General features: G+C 40.6%; 1 protein-coding gene across 2 annotated transcripts in view; it reads right to left on the bottom strand.

Moving 5' to 3' along the window:
* Galphao (G protein alpha o subunit) overlaps window positions 1-18,678 on the bottom strand; it is a 285,136-nt gene that overhangs the window by 121,425 nt on the left and 145,033 nt on the right. For both annotated transcript variants that reach the window (XM_083138944.1, XM_083138943.1), the window contains exon 3: window positions 10,994-11,135. In XM_083138944.1, coding sequence (XP_082995070.1) covers window positions 10,994-11,135 — 142 coding nt within the window. The remainder of the gene's footprint in view (window positions 1-10,993; window positions 11,136-18,678) is intronic.

Below are 18,678 nucleotides of genomic sequence, written 5' to 3'. Positions count from 1 at the left end.
ATTGTTGATTTCTTCCTCTACCACAAATCCTTGGCCATTGCAATTGCCGTTTTCTACCTCCACCACAAATCCTTGGCCATTTCAATTGCTGTTTTCTACCTCTACCACAAATCCTTGGCCATTTCAATTGCTGTTTTCTACCTCTACCACAAATCCTTGGCAATTTCAATTGCTGTTTTCTACTTCTACCACAAATCCTTGGCCATTTCAATTGCTGTTTTCTACCTCTACCACAAATCCTTGGCCATTTCAATTGCTGTTTTCTACCTCTACCACAAATCCTTGGCCATTTGAATTGCTGATTTCTTCCTCTACCAGAAATCCTAGGCCATTTCAATTGCTGTTTCCTTCCTCTATTATAAGTCCTTGCCATTTCAATTGCTGATTTCTTCCTCTATCAGAAATTCTTGGCCATTTGAATTGCTGTTTTCTTTATCTATCACAAATCCTTGGCCATTTGAATTGCTGATTTCTTCCTCTAATAGAAATCCTTGGCCATTGCAATTGCTGTTTTCTTCCTCTACCACAAATCCTTGGCCATTGCAATTGCCGTTTTCTACCTCCACCACAAATCCTTGGCCATTTCAATTGCTGTTTTCTACCTCTACCACAAATCCTTGGCCATTTCAATTGCTGTTTTCTACCTCTACCACAAATCCTTGGCCATTTCAATTGCTGTTTTCTACCTCTACCACAAATCCTTGGCCATTTGAATTGCTGATTTCTTCCTCTACCAGAAATCCTAGGCCATTTCAATTGCTGTTTCCTTCCTCTATTATAAGTCCTTGCCATTTCAATTGCTGATTTCTTCCTCTATCAGAAATTCTTGGCCATTTGAATTGCTGTTTTCTTCCTCTACCACAAATCTTTGGCCATTTCAATTGCTGATTTCTTCCTCTAATAGAAATCCTTGGCCATTTCAATTGCTGATTTCTTCCTCTACCAGAAATCCTTGGCCATTTCAATTGCTGATTTCTTCATATTACAAATCCTTGGCCATTTCAATTGCTTATTTCTTCCTCTATTACAAATCCTTGGCCATTTGAATTGCTTATTTCTTCCTCTATTACAAATCCTTGGCCATTTGAATTGCTTATTTCTTCCTCTATTACAAATCCTTGGCCATTTCAATTGCTGATTTCTTCCTCTACCAGAAATTCTAGGCCATTTGAATTGCTGTTTCCTTCCTCTATTATAAATCTTTGGCCATTTCAATTGCTGATTTCTTCCTCTAATAGAAATCCTTGGCCATTTCAATAGCCGATTTCTTCCTCTACCACAAATCCTTGGCCATTTGAATTCCTGTTTTCTTCCTCTAACACAAATCTTTGGCCATTTAAATTGTTGTTGTTCTCTTCTACCACAAATCTTTGGCCTCTTAACTATTGAACGTGATCTTACACGGTTGAAAAAATCGCGTTCAATAATGCTTTTCAAAACAAGCCTAACTCTATGTTGGATTAAGGTGTATACTTTCCAATGTAGAGTTTCTAAGTTCTCGAAATAAAACGACACATGAAAAGTACAACTGTAGTTATCACTTCAACACGTGGCACATTTGATTATTAGCAGACCATATCTCTGCAAGTGATCGATTATGCTTGTAAACGACGACTATGAAACTTGATTGCAAAATACTTCTTTCATAAAATTAAATGACTTCTGGGTTCATAGTGTGTATCATATCGCTCGAACAGCGTGGTCAACACTATGGATGGTATCGAGATAAGACTTTGCCAACTTTTCGCCTTGTCTTGAGATATACAGATAAACAACATGTATAGTCACGGATACTTCTGGGTTGTAATGGTCCCATTGAAAGTCAAGGAGGTTGATACAACCCAGAAGTGCCCGTGACTGTTGTCACAAAATAAACTATTGCAGCACATACAGGCCAAAAACATTTTCGTTTTCCTGTTTGACTCCTTGTTTCGTCACTACCAACCTTCGAAAAACAATTCCATCCTGAATATATATGCAACCAAGCTACACATGTTCCCGGTTGCCACTAACTGATTTACCTTGAAATTACTATATGACCTACCTACCTATAAATATTCAGGTATATATCCGTTTGGTATGCCTAAAGAAGTGTCTTGAGTAAATGTAGCATTAATTCTCGGGCGCTAAGTTTCTCTATCATCTCGGTTTTACAAAGGTCTTTCTCGGTCTCGTCAAGGGCTTGTTCTCGTCTCGTCTTTAAAAGATCGTATCGATACAGCCTCTACTGCACATGACACACACTAAATCTCCGCCAGAAAATACGAAGCTTCTCTTTCTCTCCGCGTGGGCTTAAATCCACCTTATGCGCGTAAAGGTTAACCGGGACTGGACTTTTAGGTTTCAAGTGGGACACAGCCCCTTACAGATTTAACCGGTGACCCTCTCGATCAAAAGGATAAACTGTTAACTTCTACGATGTCGGGGACTGAAGTACCTTAATTTTTTTATGTCTTTAACAATTATACCGGGTGTTTCAACAGAAACGCCATGATTTCAAATAGCATTTTAAAATATTTATGATAACTACTCAAAAAAATAATAATTACATAATCTGACAGAGAAAACGCAAAAGTTTAATGGAAAACATGTTCGAAATGTCCACCTTGACGATTTATCACTTCTTGCACCTGGTTGCACATGTTGTTAAATATCTGACCAGGGGTTGCACGACTAACTTGTGCAGTACAGTGTTCTGTGTTTGCTTTCAAATCATCTAATGATCGCAGTCCTCGTTTGAAAACTCACTGCTTTAGGAAACCCCACAAGAAATAGTCACACGGGTTTAAATCAGGGCTAGTTCGTGGCCACTCTAAACTATTTTGAAATAAATGTGTGTAGCGATTGTCAGGACAGGTTCAGTTGTATGCGGCCTAGCTCCGTCTTGCTGGAACCATTGCTGAGGAATTGGACAACGTTTCCGTCGAAGACCAGGAATGAAGTATTCCTGCAGCATTTGCAAATAATTTTCTGATGTGACATAGCCATCAAAAAAGAAAGGTCCAATCAAGCCACGTTTCGATACACCACCATACCAAAACCTTCTGTGCGTACAGATGTGTCTCCTTCGTTCATGTGGATTATAAGTTGCCAAAAATTAAATTTTAGACTTTTGTCAATCATAACATATACAAATTATTACTGTGAATATACTAAATATTTTTTAGGGTCATTTGAAATCACGGCGTTTCTGTTGAAACCGGTATTAAGGTTCCTCGATATAACACATTACAGTGCAATCAATAAGCAGTGGTATCGTTCACCAAACCACTGGCCGATGCTGTGAGCTTTTTAACTGAGGTATGAAATTGAACTACCAACATGAAGCACCAATCTGGTCACAGTTTTAAGCGGGCTACGAACCACCACATAACCTTCATTAGGAAAACTAAGGTTTATGACTTTTTTTGTATTTGGAATTCCTCTTGTTACACATCTCTTTTCTGCCACTTTCGGCCAATGGCTGTGATGAGAAATGGTGATTAGATAAAACTGATGAAGGAACACTTGGGAAGAGACTCCCATGCAAGACCCAGGACCTTCGGTGTCCAGATCGTGTGTTGGTCATCAATCGCTCTCGACAATCGTCGCTGTCTTCTGGCTTTCTAAACCTTAACCCTACTATACATTTCCTCAGGATGCTGTGCCTATATAGTGCGAATCAAACCCAGGATCGTAAACACCCTTGACCACAAGACAACAAAGTTACGGCAAGCAGACCTGCCTCGCAATTTCTGCCGCATTTCCCCCTACTTCTTGGAATAGAGGAAATCAGTGCTACAGAGTTTGCAACAATGGACACGGACTGAATAATCGAAGGAGAGCTGATGGCAGCGCAGGTTCAGCTTCTCTCCGCAGATGATGAATTATTCACGCCTGGTGATAAAGAATGGCAAACAGCAGGCTGAAATTCTTCTCCACGAAGCTGCGGAAATTTTTGTACGGGCAGCAGCTCCCTTCCGTTCTAGTCTTCAGGGAGTCTAAGCGCGGATGGGGGGGTTGCGAAGGAAGGGGGTGCATTTCGTTCGGTCTCGATGAGGACATTGACGAACGATGTCAGATGAAAATTTGGTCGCTTCTTAGCATTCAAGGTTGTGCTCACGTCACACCCCTCCTTTCTCCACTTCCTAGGCCAGTACAATAGCCGTGGATTCCCCAATCGCCCCCCCCCCTTTCCCCCCACACGCACTTATTTCAGAACGGCATGATGAGTCTGAATTGTCCTCAGAATTCGAAGCCGGCTCACTTTTACGAGTATAAAAACATCCCATCTGTAGGAGAAATGAGTCTCTTGGAGTATCCGTATGTCCTAAACAATTCTAGTCCTCTGGCTTCGTGTTCACCCCTCCACAGAAGTACTTAAGAATTCTACCTTGTTTAAGTACCACATGTGGGCAAATAGAAATGAAGTTATTTAGACACTACAAAGAAATATGTGGAAATTGGCTAAAGTAATTAAACGTAATTAAACTTGCATTAAAACATCGATAACTGCCTTAAGAAGATAAACTATAGCTAACATAAATCAAACTAAAAACAAAATATTTGACCAATTATTTATTTGATTTAAGTAAGGCGAAATGTGAATTATAACACGGCGAGCTAATTATCCTGAATCCCCCTTCTCTTCAATTCCAACACTGACAGAATATTTCTCCTGAATCCCAACTTCAATTCCGACACTGGCAGGATAATTCTCATCAATCCCCCTTCAATTCCAACACTTGACAGAATAATTCTCCTAAATCCCCCCTTCAGTCCCAACACTGGCAGAATAATTCTTCTGAATCTCCCTTTCAATTCCAACACTGGCAGAATAAGTCTCCTGGTTCCTTCCATGCAATTTCAACACTTGACAGAATAATTCTCCTAAATCCCCCCCCCTTTCAGTCCCAACACTGGCAGAATAAGTCTCCTGAATCCCCCCTTCAATTCCAACACTGGCAGGATAATTTTTCCTGGTTCCTTCCCTTCAATTCCAACACTGGCAGGATAATTTTTCCTGGTTCCCTCCTTTCAATTCCAACACTGGCAGAATAATTCTCCTCAATCCCTCCCTTCAATTCCAACACTGGCAGAATAATTCTAATGGTTCCTTCCCTGCAATTTCAACACTTGACAGAATAATTCTCCTAAATCCCCCCTTCAGTCCCAACACTGGCAGAATAATTCTTCTGAATCTCCCTTCAATTCAAACACTGGCAGAATAATTCTCTTCAATCCCTCCCTTCAATTCCAACACTGGCAGAATAATTCTCCTGGTTCCTTCCCTGGAATTTCAACACTTGACAGAATAATTCTCCTAAATCCTCCCTTCAGTTCCAACACTGACAGAATAAGTCTCCTGAATCCCCCTTCAATTCAAACACTGGCAGAATAATTCTCCTCAATCCCTCCCTTCAATTCCAACACTGGCAGAATAATTCTCCTGGTTCCTTCCCTGGAATTTCAACACTTGACAGAATAATTCTCCTAAATCCTCCCTTCATTTCCAACACTGGCATAATAATTCTTCTGAATCTCCCTTCAATTCAAACACTGGCAGAATAATTCTCCTCAATCCCTCCCTTCAATTCCAACACTGGCAGAATAATTCTCCTGGTTCCTTCCCTGGAATTTCAACACTTGACAGAATAATTCTCCTAAATCCTCCCTTCAGTCCCAACACTGGCAGAATAATTCTTCTGAATCTCCCTTCAATTCAAACACTGGCAGAATAATTCTCTTCAATCCCTCCCTTCAATTCCAACACTGGCAGAATAATTCTCCTGGTTCCTTCCCTGGAATTTCAACACTTGACAGAATAATTCTCCTAAATCCTCCCTTCAGTTCCAACACTGACAGAATAAGTCTCCTGAATCCCCCTTCAATTCAAACACTGGCAGAATAATTCTCCTCAATCCCTCCCTTCAATTCCAACACTGGCAGAATAATTCTCCTGGTTCCTTCCCTGGAATTTCAACACTTGACAGAATAATTCTCCTAAATCCTCCCTTCATTTCCAACACTGGCAGGATAATTTTTCCTGGTTCCCTCCCTTCAATTCAAACACTGGCAGAATAATTCTCCTCAATCCCTCCCTTCAATTCCAACACTGGCAGAATAATTCTCCTGGTTCCTTCCCTGGAATTTCAACACTTGACAGAATAATTCTCCTAAATCCTCCCTTCAGTCCCAACACTGGCAGAATAATTCTTCTGAATCTCCCTTCAATTCAAACACTGGCAGAATAATTCTCTTCAATCCCTCCCTTCAATTCCAACACTGGCAGAATAATTCTCCTGGTTCCTTCCCTGGAATTTCAACACTTGACAGAATAATTCTCCTAAATCCTCCCTTCAGTTCCAACACTGACAGAATAAGTCTCCTGAATCCCCCTTCAATTCAAACACTGGCAGAATAATTCTCCTCAATCCCTCCCTTCAATTCCAACACTGGCAGAATAATTCTCCTGGTTCCTTCCCTGGAATTTCAACACTTGACAGAATAATTCTCCTAAATCCTCCCTTCAGTCCCAACACTGGCAGAATAATTCTTCTGAATCTCCCTTCAATTCAAACACTGGCAGAATAATTCTCTTCAATCCCTCCCTTCAATTCCAACACTGGCAGAATAATTCTCCTGGTTCCTTCCCTGGAATTTCAACACTTGACAGAATAATTCTCCTAAATCCTCCCTTCAGTTCCAACACTGACAGAATAAGTCTCCTGAATCCCCCTTCAATTCAAACACTGGCAGAATAATTCTCCTCAATCCCTCCCTTCAATTCCAACACTGGCAGAATAATTCTCCTGGTTCCTTCCCTGGAATTTCAACACTTGACAGAATAATTCTCCTAAATCCTCCCTTCATTTCCAACACTGGCAGGATAATTTTTCCTGGTTCCCTCCCTTCAATTCAAACATTGGCAGAATAATTCTCCTCAATCCCTCCCTTCAATTCCAACACTGGCAGAATAATTCTCCTGGTTCCTTTCCTGCAATTTCAACACTTGACAGAATAATTCTCCTAAATCCCCCCTTCAGTCCCAACACTGGCAGAATAATTCTTCTGAATCTCCCTTCAATTCAAACACTGGCAGAATAATTCTCTTCAATCCCTCCCTTCAATTCCAACACTGGCAGAATAATTCTCCTGGTTCCTTCCCTGGAATTTCAACACTTGACAGAATAATTCTCCTAAATCCTCCCTTCAGTTCCAACACTGGCATAATAATTCTCCTCAATCCCTCCCTTCAATTCCAGCACCGACAGAATAATTATCTTGGTTCCCTCACTTCAATTCCAACACTGGCAGGTTAATTCTCAACAAACAAAGCAACAATGTTAGGAAGCTGAAGAATGGAAAGAAAGCAGTATCAACCCAATAGTAATTCCTTTCTCTACTTCGTGCAAGTTACTCGCGTGCAGGATCCAACTGCACACTGACAAGTTAAAACCCTGGTGAATTTGTGTGTGTGTGTGATGGGTAGAAGCAGAGGCGTGAGGCGTCAGTCTGGCTGTAGGATATTGACCGATGGCGTCTCTATAACAAACAGCCGAGCGACCACCAAGGTTGACTGCTACTTCGAGCTAAAATTAAAAAGTATCGCTTGATGCTCAAGGAGCGTATAAACGAATTACTCAATTTGACTTACAGGAAATTAACTGTTGTAATCATCTTCTTATGGATGTTGTAAATATCAGTTAAATAACAGTCAGATAATATTCAAGTATAATGTAGGTTTTCGAGGCGAAATTTCTGAAAATGGAAGCCCAATAATAATATGGCCATGAAGATTGCTTTAATGAATGTCGCTCGAGTTCAACGAATGGTTGGTTATTTGTATTGATTTGTTTACTATTGTCATTAACTTTCACCAATTATGGCAGCATGTAGGAACCATGGCCAGGCTCTTGAAGGAACCCGACATCTGGAAAACCGGAAATGGAGGAAACTTATAATTATGCTTTGAGAAGTTATGACTACGTAAGGGAGTGTGACAAACCCAGTCGAATCTTCTTCATGAAGCGCAATCACACACGCATTTTAACAATTATTTCTGCTTCCTAAGTAAAAATTAAAGGAAAACAACTGTGACACATACGTACATGCACATCGGAGTCTATGCATATGAATGTCTAAATTTCATAGGATCTGAATTGAATTGATAGATTTTGTTTATTTTACTTCGCATTTCTGCCACTTTTGGCTAATCGCGAAGGTGAGGATGAAATTGATGAAGGGGCACTGACAAAGAACACTCATACCGGGATGATAACTCGGGACCCCAGGCGTCACAGAGGTCGGTAAGATTTGAATTGGTGCAAAATTAAATGTCCCGGGTTACTAAATCGTGTAGAAAGGAATGTCCTCCCCATATGAAATTTAGGAGATATACTTGATTAAATTCTGTGAAAAATGAATGCATGGCGCAATACAACGTACAAGCTGAGACTACAGAAGGTAAAGCCATCCCCAGAGCATTGTACCATACCATGAAGGCACACAGGGGCGTGGAGATAAAGAGTCATACACATTCTCGATCTCGACCATAGTGGAGGCGATTCGAAGGCCGCCTTTACCCTCACGAGTTGCCCCCAGAAAACCATTGATTACAGGATGGGTGTGCCCGAGAGCCGCTTTCAACAGGGGTGCTGAGATCGAACCAGGGTCTTCCGCCTGGTTGTGCATAGACAGCTTAGCAGCAGTTCGAGTTGTTTGAAGTCCACTTTATGCTCAGATAGGTTAATCGGGTCTGGACCTACAGTTTCAGGTGGGATCGAATCGGGAACCTCTTGTTTACAAGGCAAAATGCTTTGGTACTGCTCTTCAGGAAAAACTGTGAAACACGCTGTATAAGGAGTTAGGTAGAAAGGGAGGGGAAATGTACGCATGGGGAAAACATCGAGAGAGTTATGCCTATGGTGTACCGTCCATTTGAAATGAGTCCATCTCGTTGAGTTGCAACCAACACTCAATTGGGTATCATACATTTTGCTTCCCTTCGCTGTCCCCAAGATTGGCAAGAGTCCAGAGTTCCGCCATGGAATTACGCTCGCGGTGACCGTGAATAAGGTGGCGCAGGAGATGAAATGCTTCTGAATTCAGGGAACCTCATTTTTATTTACTGCCCCACTAAATCACAATTAGTAACCGCACTTGATGCTTCCAGCATTAGCACACTCGTCCCCCCATTCTTCCCGTCGTGAACTGGGCACTGGAATGATGTGGAATCCCCGTTTCCAGGAAGAAAAAAACAGGCACTGGAACTGTTGCCTGGAACTTGGCTGTGTTCCCGCGTTAGAGCATAAATGGATAATAATGCCTCCCCCTTAATGAATATCTTGTTCCGCAACACTCCACCCTTACCGGGCCGCTTCTGGCAGGAAAAAAACAAATAAACAACTAAATAGGCTCGTTAGTCCTGGGTTCCATCCCGTTCCTCACCAGAGCGGTCGAAACCAAAGAATCAATCAAGGCAAGATCACACTGAATTCTCTATGCAGGGTAATTGCTGAAAGTCGCAGTAATGGGCTTTATACATTTATTTACAACGAACAATGCTCGGATTTTCCCATTAGTTCTCTATTCTAAATTATTTACATATTTACATGGAAGCTAGCATCGGCGGAACCTGCTTTGCGACTGACAGGACTGTGACTGAAGTCCGCAAAATCACTCTCCCTCCGGCTATCACTTTCACACACACACTATCCCTGTTTAGTCGCATGGGGGAATGTTCAAATCTTATTGGCTCTTTCAAACTACTCTTACGAACCATGGAAGAAACCCAAGCATACAGAGTTATACACAAAACACGAAAAAAGAAACAAAAAACAAATACTGTTTGTAAGAACTTATATAGAAACTCTTGCAGATTGAACATTAACCATATCGTTACCAATTTTATTTATGAAGCAGACTCCTCACAAATTACAATAACTAACTCTAATTAGCATCTGGCCAGATCCAACAAACACACTCATTCACACACAATTATGAAATAATAGTACACTCATGATTATACACAAAAATGCATAAAAACAAATACCGTTTGTAAAAATCTATACCTAATGAACGAAACACCGAGAATAAATCACCGAAAAACTAGAATAAACATAAATAAAATGGAATAAATATTAATTGCTTTCTTCAACTATTTGCATAACCTTGACTTTATGGTCAGTTCAAAGACGTTTACACAATGTTTAACTTATAACACCATTAAGCCTTGCTTCCATGATATAAAAATTCAATATGCTGAACAAGGCAGTAATTTTATTTTATTATAAGACAAACTAAACTAAATGTAAAGAATGTCAGAGTGTGTACATAGGAGAAACGAAAAAGAGGCTGAAAGACAGGTTGAAACAACATAGGGATGATGTACGACTTAAGAGAGAGAGAGAAATGCGATTTTTAAACATACGAGAGAAACAGGACATAACAGAGTGGGATGAGGCTAAGCAGATAGGAAGGGAGAAGAGAATACTAGTGAGAAAATGGAAGGAGTCCAAGGGAATAGAGAAGAAAGGTGAAGAAGACACAATGAACTGAAGATAAACAAAGAATGGAATAAGATGTTAGAAAGAGTGGAAAGGACAAGAGAGATAGGGGAGAGGAGAAGGAAGAAGAACCACATTCTATATGGAAGTTAATATGTTTAACCTTTTAGGTGAAAGTACAGTTGACAAGGGAAAGCCACCTGCTAGAATGTTCCAGAACAACTTTCTAATAGTCCGGAGGAGAGAAATTTTTGTGTATATATATATCGTCCTGTTCTTATATCTTGTCACATTTGTACTTGGTGCAGAATTTGAAGAAGACCTTGCTATAAGGTTGAAACGTTACGTTTAGTTTAAGTTTTATAATAAAATTAAATTAATGCCTTGGTCAGCATATTGAGTTTTCAATGTCTAATTTAGTGTACTTCACGTTCCCTGAACTCGAGACGATGCACATAGAAATTGATAGAAACAAAGTTACATGCAATACGCAGCAGAGTACTTACCTCTCTCTCATTGTTGCCATATGCGATGCCAAGATTTGGCATGGCTCGCAATATGGCCACTAACGATTGTATAGTATTACTGTAGACCACCGGTCGATACTGTTTGAAGTCTTCTGACGTGAAGCCGCTCTCGTGAATGATTCTGAAAGAAGAGAATTAAAAATGGTTACTAACAGCAAGTAGATAGGCTATTGTCATTAATTATTACATTTCTAGTTTTATGTACTTTATTAAATAATGCTTCACACTGTAAATGTGCAGTTCGGAAGTTGATGGCCATATGAAATAACTAGGGTCCAGAACTTTAAACTAAAATATGTATGTAATTATGTCATATAAATTGGAAAATATGTCATGAAAAATTACAAATGTCAGAAAAATTCAGAAATATTCCCAGTAAAGCCAAAAATATGCACAACAGTACTCTCGAATTTCTGTCATACCCGATAGAGTAGAGTAGGGGCTGTAATCTACCGAATGTTATTTTTACTTTTGATTGATTTTTGTGTAAAGCGAAAAAGGCAAAGAAATGAGAACGAAACTTCTTCGCTTCCCGTGCAACAATGAGAGAGAACATTTTTCCTCAATAATGATTGCATGGCTCTCAATTGTAGGCGGGATAAAAAAAAAAGACGGCATCTTTCTTCCTAAGTAATTTCCAGATCCTGCCATCGACAATATGAACTATCCGCTGTGCTAAAGCTACGAAGAAAAAATTATGAAATAACCGATTATGTGCGAGAGAATTACGAAATTATACAGAAATATGTCTTATTACAACAAAATTGAAGAAATATGTTGTGAAAACGCAAAATTGGTGAAATATGTCAAAATATGAATTGTCAAGTTTGTCTATTTCGGCTGATTTTCATCAGATATGTAAATATCTCACTCCAATATTAGATCCGAAGCCAAATGAAAAATATGTTATAACATAAAAGTCCCGGTGCCTAGAAATAACATTCAAATCTTAACAAGATACCCTAGGAAATGACCTTAAAATTGTAAGAAAGTAACTGATATTGCATATCCAAAGTAACCTACAAAATGACATTAAAATTACAAGAAATTTCCCTTAAAAATACTTATAAAAAGACCTTTAATTGTAAGAATACAACCTTAATTTTTTTACACGATGTTAAAATTAGAAGAAAACAGAGAATCCAGGTCTAGGCACTTGTGTTCTTTGAAAGTGTCGCTTCATCACGTTCATATCATCACTCATCACCGGTAAGACTTATCTTCCTCTTTCCACACATGTCATTCTGACAGTAAAAATCATACTATTTAGTACCGCCCTCGTGGCGGAGTGGTTAGCACATCGCGCAACGGTGCCAGGGGCTCCCGGGTTCGAATCCTGGTCTGGGCATGGATGTTTCCGAGTGTCCATTCACCATATCATCACTCATCCCCATCTACGCAAATAGCGGCACAAAAAGCGAAGTAAAATAAAGCAAATCAATCAATCATACTATTTAGCGCACTGCTAAAGAGGTAGGCTGAATTCTGATAATATGATAAACTGTTACATTATGTAATGAAAAGTTTAGTGTTAAAAGCAGAATATTTTCATTTGTATTGGAACATGTATAACTGAGCTCTAGTATTCCTGGAGACAACATACTGAGATAATACACTTCTCCCAATAATGGTTTCTTGATGGGTTTCCGATTGTCATGTTCACTCTAGAAGTCCATTGAGTCTCTTTTGAAGGACATTTCTGCCTAAGTAACGGTGTAAGTAGCATGGCTGTCAATGTCAATGTCGTAATAGGCTGCAAATTGAAATGCACTTCTGGTTATGGCCCACGTTTATAGTCTCAATTATCTTGGCTTTGTTGGTAACAAGCTTTGACAACAATCAATGGTTTCATGTGGGAAGATGATGTCAACTGTGTGCGTTTTCAATTTGTGGAGAGACAGTATAAACGTCAACCAGGAAGTCTGTTCGAAGAGTGATCATTAGGTGTTCTAGTTTAATATTAGAACCATTTTCGTTGGTTCAGTTGCTTGGGATTCTTTACTTGCACTATTCATGTCTCTTGCGGAGATCAATAACGAACCTTTTTTAATTGACCGAGAAATGCTGTTTGAACTACGGCTAACCAACAAATTCGCAAACTGTTAGGAGCGAAAATGAAAAGATTCGGTAACACCCCACCTATTCTGGGAAATCTCAAATTTAGAGTAGCTATTACACACTTCTTAATCCCCACCGCCCATTGCCTTCGCAGGCTACTCCCCGCCGCCCATGGCCATCGCAGGCTACTCCCCGCCGCCCATGGCCTTCGCAGGCTACTCCCCGCCGCCCATGGCCTTCGCAGGCTACTCCCCGCCGCCCATTGCCTTCGCAGGCTACTCCCCGCCGCCCATTGCCTTCGCAGGCTACTCCCCGCCGCCCATTGCCTTCGCAGGTTACTCCCCGCCGCCCATGGCCTTCGCAGGCTACTCCCCGCCGCCCATGGCCTTCGCAGGCTACTCCCCGCCGCCCATGGCCTTCGCAGGCTACTCCCCGCCGCCCATGGCCTTCGCAGGCTACTCCCCGCCGCCCATGGCCTTCGCAGGCTACTCCCCGCCGCCCATCGCCTTCGCAGGCTACTCCCCGCCGCCCATCGCCTTCGCAGGCTACTCCCCGCCGCCCATCGCCTTCGCAGGCTACTCCCCGCCGCCCATCGCCTTCGCAGGCTACTCGCCAGCGTCCATCGCCTTCGCAGGCTACTCCCCGCCGCCCATCGCCTTCGCAGGCTACTCGCCAGCGTCCATCGCCTTCGCAGGCTACTCGCCAGCGTCCATCGCCTTCGCAGGCTACTCGCCAGCGTCCATCGCCTTCGCAGGCTACTCGCCAGCGTCCATCGCCTTCGCAGGCTACTCGCCAGCGTCCATCGCCTTCGCAGGCTACTCGCCAGCGTCCATCGCCTTCGCAGGCTACTCCCCAGCGTCCATCGCCTTCGCAGGCTACTCCCCAGCGTCCATCGCCTTCGCAGGCTACTCCCAGCGTCCATCGCCTTCGCAGGCTACTCCCCAGCGTCCATCGCCTTCCCAGGCTACTCCCCAGCGTCCATCGCCTTCGCAGGCTACTCCCCAGCGTCCATCGCCTTCGCAGGCTACTCCCCACCGCCCATTGCAGCCACGTGCTACTCCCAAGCGCCCCTTGCTTTCACATGCTAACCCCACTACCTCTTGCTTTCATACAATTTCTGACAGCAGATTAGGAAGAAATCTTACAGCGGTTGTACTGCTTCGATTCTGAGTGACCAAACTTCTGCCCTCAACCTTAAATTTTTACTTTCCACAGACGCCCATAGATGGCAGATCAGCTTTACTGATTAATTTCCTCAAAACAGTGCAATGCTCTTCCTAGAAAGCGTGAGGGGACGGAGCCTGCGTACATGGGAAAAAGTCACGATCACAAGCTAAAGGACAGGCGCACAAATATCAATGCGCCCGTGATGAAAGACGCGAAGGCGACGGTAATCATCATCCTCGCTTCCGTGACATACCGCAGTATTGTAAACACGTTGTTTACCCATCTTCTTCCATTCCAGGAAAAGAGTGGGGCGCATGGAAGGAGGAGGATTTCTTCCGAGAAATACAGAAAACTGAGTCTCCAGGGACCTCTCTTCCGAAAATGCGCGGATTAGAACAGGGAACATCGCTGCTCCGCAACTTTAGGCTTCCGATAACCTGTAAAAGTACAGGCGATTGAATATTTTAGCGGAGGATATGTCGAGATTACGTTAATTCAATGCTCAGAAGTATCACGTATACTCTCCTTCCTTGTCGTTGTAAAAGTGGGGGAGGGGATGCAGCATGGGTTTAACACGTTTGTCAAAGTTGGTTTCAATGGTTTCAACAAGTTTGTCAAATTTAGTTTCAATGGTCTCAACATGATTGTGAAAGTTAGTTTCAATAGGTTCAACACGTTTGTCAAAGTTAGTTTCAATGGGTTCAACACGTTTGTCAAAGTTAGTTTCAATGGGTTCAACACGTTTGTCAAAGTTAGTTTCAATGGGTTCAACACGTTTGTCAAAGTTAGTTGCAATGGGTTCAACACGTTTGTCAAAGCTTGTTTCAATGGGTTCAACACGTTTGTCAAAGCTTGTTTCAATGGGTTCAACACGTTTGTCAAAGTTTGTTTCAATGGGTTCAACACGTTTGTCAAAGTTTGTTTCAATGGGTTCAACACGTTTGTCAAAGTTTGTTTCAATGGGTTCAACACGTTTGACAAAGTTTGTTTCAATGGGTTCAACACGTTTGTCTGACCTAATATTATTCCTCATAAGACTGTTTTAAATGCAGATGATACCACATTCCTTACAGTGGGCAGTGACAAATTTACAGTTGAGAAGCTTGATAAGGAAATAGTGGAAAGGTCCACTTTTTGGTTTGAAACAAATCAACTTATAAGTAATGAAAATAAAACAGAGAAAATATTTTTTACATTAGGAAATGGCCATGAATGGACTTCTGTAAAACTTCTTGGTTTACACTTCGACTCCAAATTATCTTGGGAGTCCCAAACAAATCACCTATGTCCCAAACTTGCCAGGGTGGTATTTCTACTTAAAAAGCTTAGAACATGCATTAGTAAGGATTTGTTGCTGCAATCATATTATGCATATTTTCATAGCCTTCTGACTTATGGAATTCTCTTGTGGGGAAACTCATCTGGTGCTGGGGATGTATTTATCTGGCAGAAAAAAGCTTTACGAAGCATGGCAGGAGTCTTTGATCAGTCTGTTTCCTGTAAAAATCTCTTTCAAGAACTAAAGATAATGACTGCGCCAAGCTCATATATATTCACCTGTCTAGTGTATACAAAAGAAAATGTACATAATTATAACGCAAGACACACTGTGCACAGACACAATACAAGATTCTGTTACAAGCTCGACACACCATCAATCAGATTAAGTAAAACACAAAATAGTTATAAGTATTTAGGAATTAAGTTATACAACATGTTACCAGAAGCTGCTCACAGTCTCTCTCTTAAAAAATTTAAAAGTGTACTTCAACCCTGGTTAAAAGAAAAGGTCTTCTACAATCTAGAAGAATTCGAAATCCATCCCAAAAATGATTTAATATTCTAGAATGTATTGTATTGTTTATTTCCTATTTTATGAATTATTGTTATGTATATTGCCACTGCCATACTTATATTATTTCATCGTCACTAATATTATAATTGTCTTATGTCTATGTACTCTTACTTTATATATGCATATAACGATATTGAGAACAAGACTCCCGGTCGCGCTCGAGACTTTGGTATAATATATGACTTTACTGTACGACTTATTCGGGCATAACAAATGGGCATACCTTACTAATTATAGGTAAGTTATACTCATATCTTGTTTCTCGTTATTGAAATGTCAATCTACAATGCACAGAACCCATGTGCTAACTGAAACAAACATGACACATTAAAGTGCATGAAATAAAGATACACTTTTGGTACATCAAAATACACAAGAGAAATGCATCAGCTGAGATCAGACACGTGACCATTTCATTTAGTTGGCATTTTTGTATTAAATTATACAAATAATTGCTCCTAACTTCAAATTAAATGGAATAATTATTTATATTAATTCTTTTATTTATTAGATTTTTATGCTTTATTTCGGGGCTAGCATTTTTTCATTTATTAACACATGCTAAAATATAGTGTATTGCTAGAAAAAGACCTGTTAAAATTTGAATTGAAAGACATATGCCCATAAGTGACCTTGAGTTTATTGTGTTGTCTTTATATTTATATATAACTTATTATTTTATTAGTAATCAAGAAGAATCCTATTTTTGTTTATTATTTCTTTCATTTTGTGTATGTGAGGGAGCGCTTGGGTTGTCTATTATAGTGTCAGTTACACGTACTCATGGTAACGATTATTTTAATTCTTTCGTACTGCAGCCCCCTCTTAATAATATACTCCCTTAACTGAGGAGTTAATCCTAATTTTATTACTAACATTAATATGCCGCCTTCCTTTGGCTAAGAAACCAATATGTTTAAACTTTTAGCTGTGTCAGTAGATGAACCAAAAAGTGCATTAGCCTTAATTCGATGCATTTCGAGTTCTGTGTGTGGTGAAAACTGTGTGTATTGGAAGGGGTGAACTTATGTAGTGTGGACGCATACACTCAAGATAAGATTTCGTGTTTCGAGGGGTTCGTAGTTTCGAAACGAAGCGTCAAACAGAAAAAAAACTATCAGGAAATGCTGTTTGCTCAATGTCCTTTACACGCCGTTAACGTTTTGATACGCTGAGGTCCTGGGTTCGAATCCCGACCTCGACATGGATATTTGCGAGTGTCCATTCCTCAATTCTCATCATATCATCACTCATCCCCATCTTCGCAAATTAGGCAAAAGTTGCACAAGAAGCGAAGTAAAATAAAGCAAATCAATCAAATCAAATTGATACACTATATATATGTTGTTTCGGGACTCGTGTCGCTGGATACCATCCCTAACGTCGAGAATCGCTTCTGCACCATTGTTGAAGCTTATTGATCTTGCTATTGTTGTGACTGCTTAGCCCAAGATTCAACAAAAGCCACAAATAAAGCACGTCGCTGGTGTCAGATGGGAAATTGGCTAAGGTCAAAAAAGAAAGAACATGCCGCTTCCGTAGAGGCAGTAATTTCTGGTTACGTAACCAATTGTTCACGAATTCTCATTTGCGAGTACGGTAGGGTCTCTGATGATACCAGAAGACTCAGTCACGACCGGGTCACAATCCTGGAAAAGCGTGACCTCCCATTTGAGCCCCTGCACCTACCCCGCACACACACAAAGGTTAACGTAGATTTGGGCACGTAAAAGTCACGTAAGTCGTGACTCCATTCGACTTTCAGACTCCAAGGTTTTGAAAAGACATACTTCAAAGTTAGCAGTGACGTACTTGTGAGGGGTTAACGGGTTTGCTCCACCTGAAATATTACTAAAGATAAATATGCGCAAAATATTTCTAAAGTCGTTTTCACGTTCAGAAGACTCTTATGGACAATGCTTTTCTTATGGGAAAATTCAAGCGCGCTGTTGTGAAATTTATCGATTTACAAATTTAGCTTACGTAAAATCGGTACCTGCAGTTTTGCAGGAAATTTTGTAGAGAATACGAATACGATGGTGAACACAAAAAACTGGTAACTTGCTTACATATTTTTAGATAAATTGAAAACGCAAATTTTCTGTGAAAACAAAATTTTTACATTATTTTCATTCCTAACGTTGAAACATGCCGTAAAATTGAGGCATTCATTATGAAAAAAATTGACACTGTTTTTTTAATTGTCATAGGTGGTGGTGCTCAAAATTTATCAATACTTTAAAGCATATTCGCATTAAAAAATATTCAAATAAAGTATGTGGATATTTTTTATATTTGTGCAGTAGAAAATGTCGTCGCTGGCCATTTTTGTTCTGTAATTCCAAGTAAAAACTTCCAGCGACAAAGTTGTGGAGAAAATAATGAAATTATTTTTTATAACCTCTCAAAGGTTCCCAGAAATATTACTTCCATGCATTTGGAGTTTCTTTTTAACCCGAACCGCGCGGGAAGTAAGGAGACGTTGTCTGGCCATCTTGAGCTGACTCACCGCAGCATTCCGGCTAATCACCACCAAGTTTTCGAGTTGTTATTTTATTTCCATCCAATATAAATATGAACTTCA

This window comes from Lepisma saccharinum, chromosome 17, assembly GCF_977018435.1.
Source record: "Lepisma saccharinum chromosome 17, izLepSacc3.1, whole genome shotgun sequence".
Taxonomy (NCBI): Eukaryota; Metazoa; Arthropoda; class Insecta; order Zygentoma; family Lepismatidae; genus Lepisma; species Lepisma saccharinum.
This window is presented reverse-complemented; position numbering and strand designations above follow the sequence as displayed.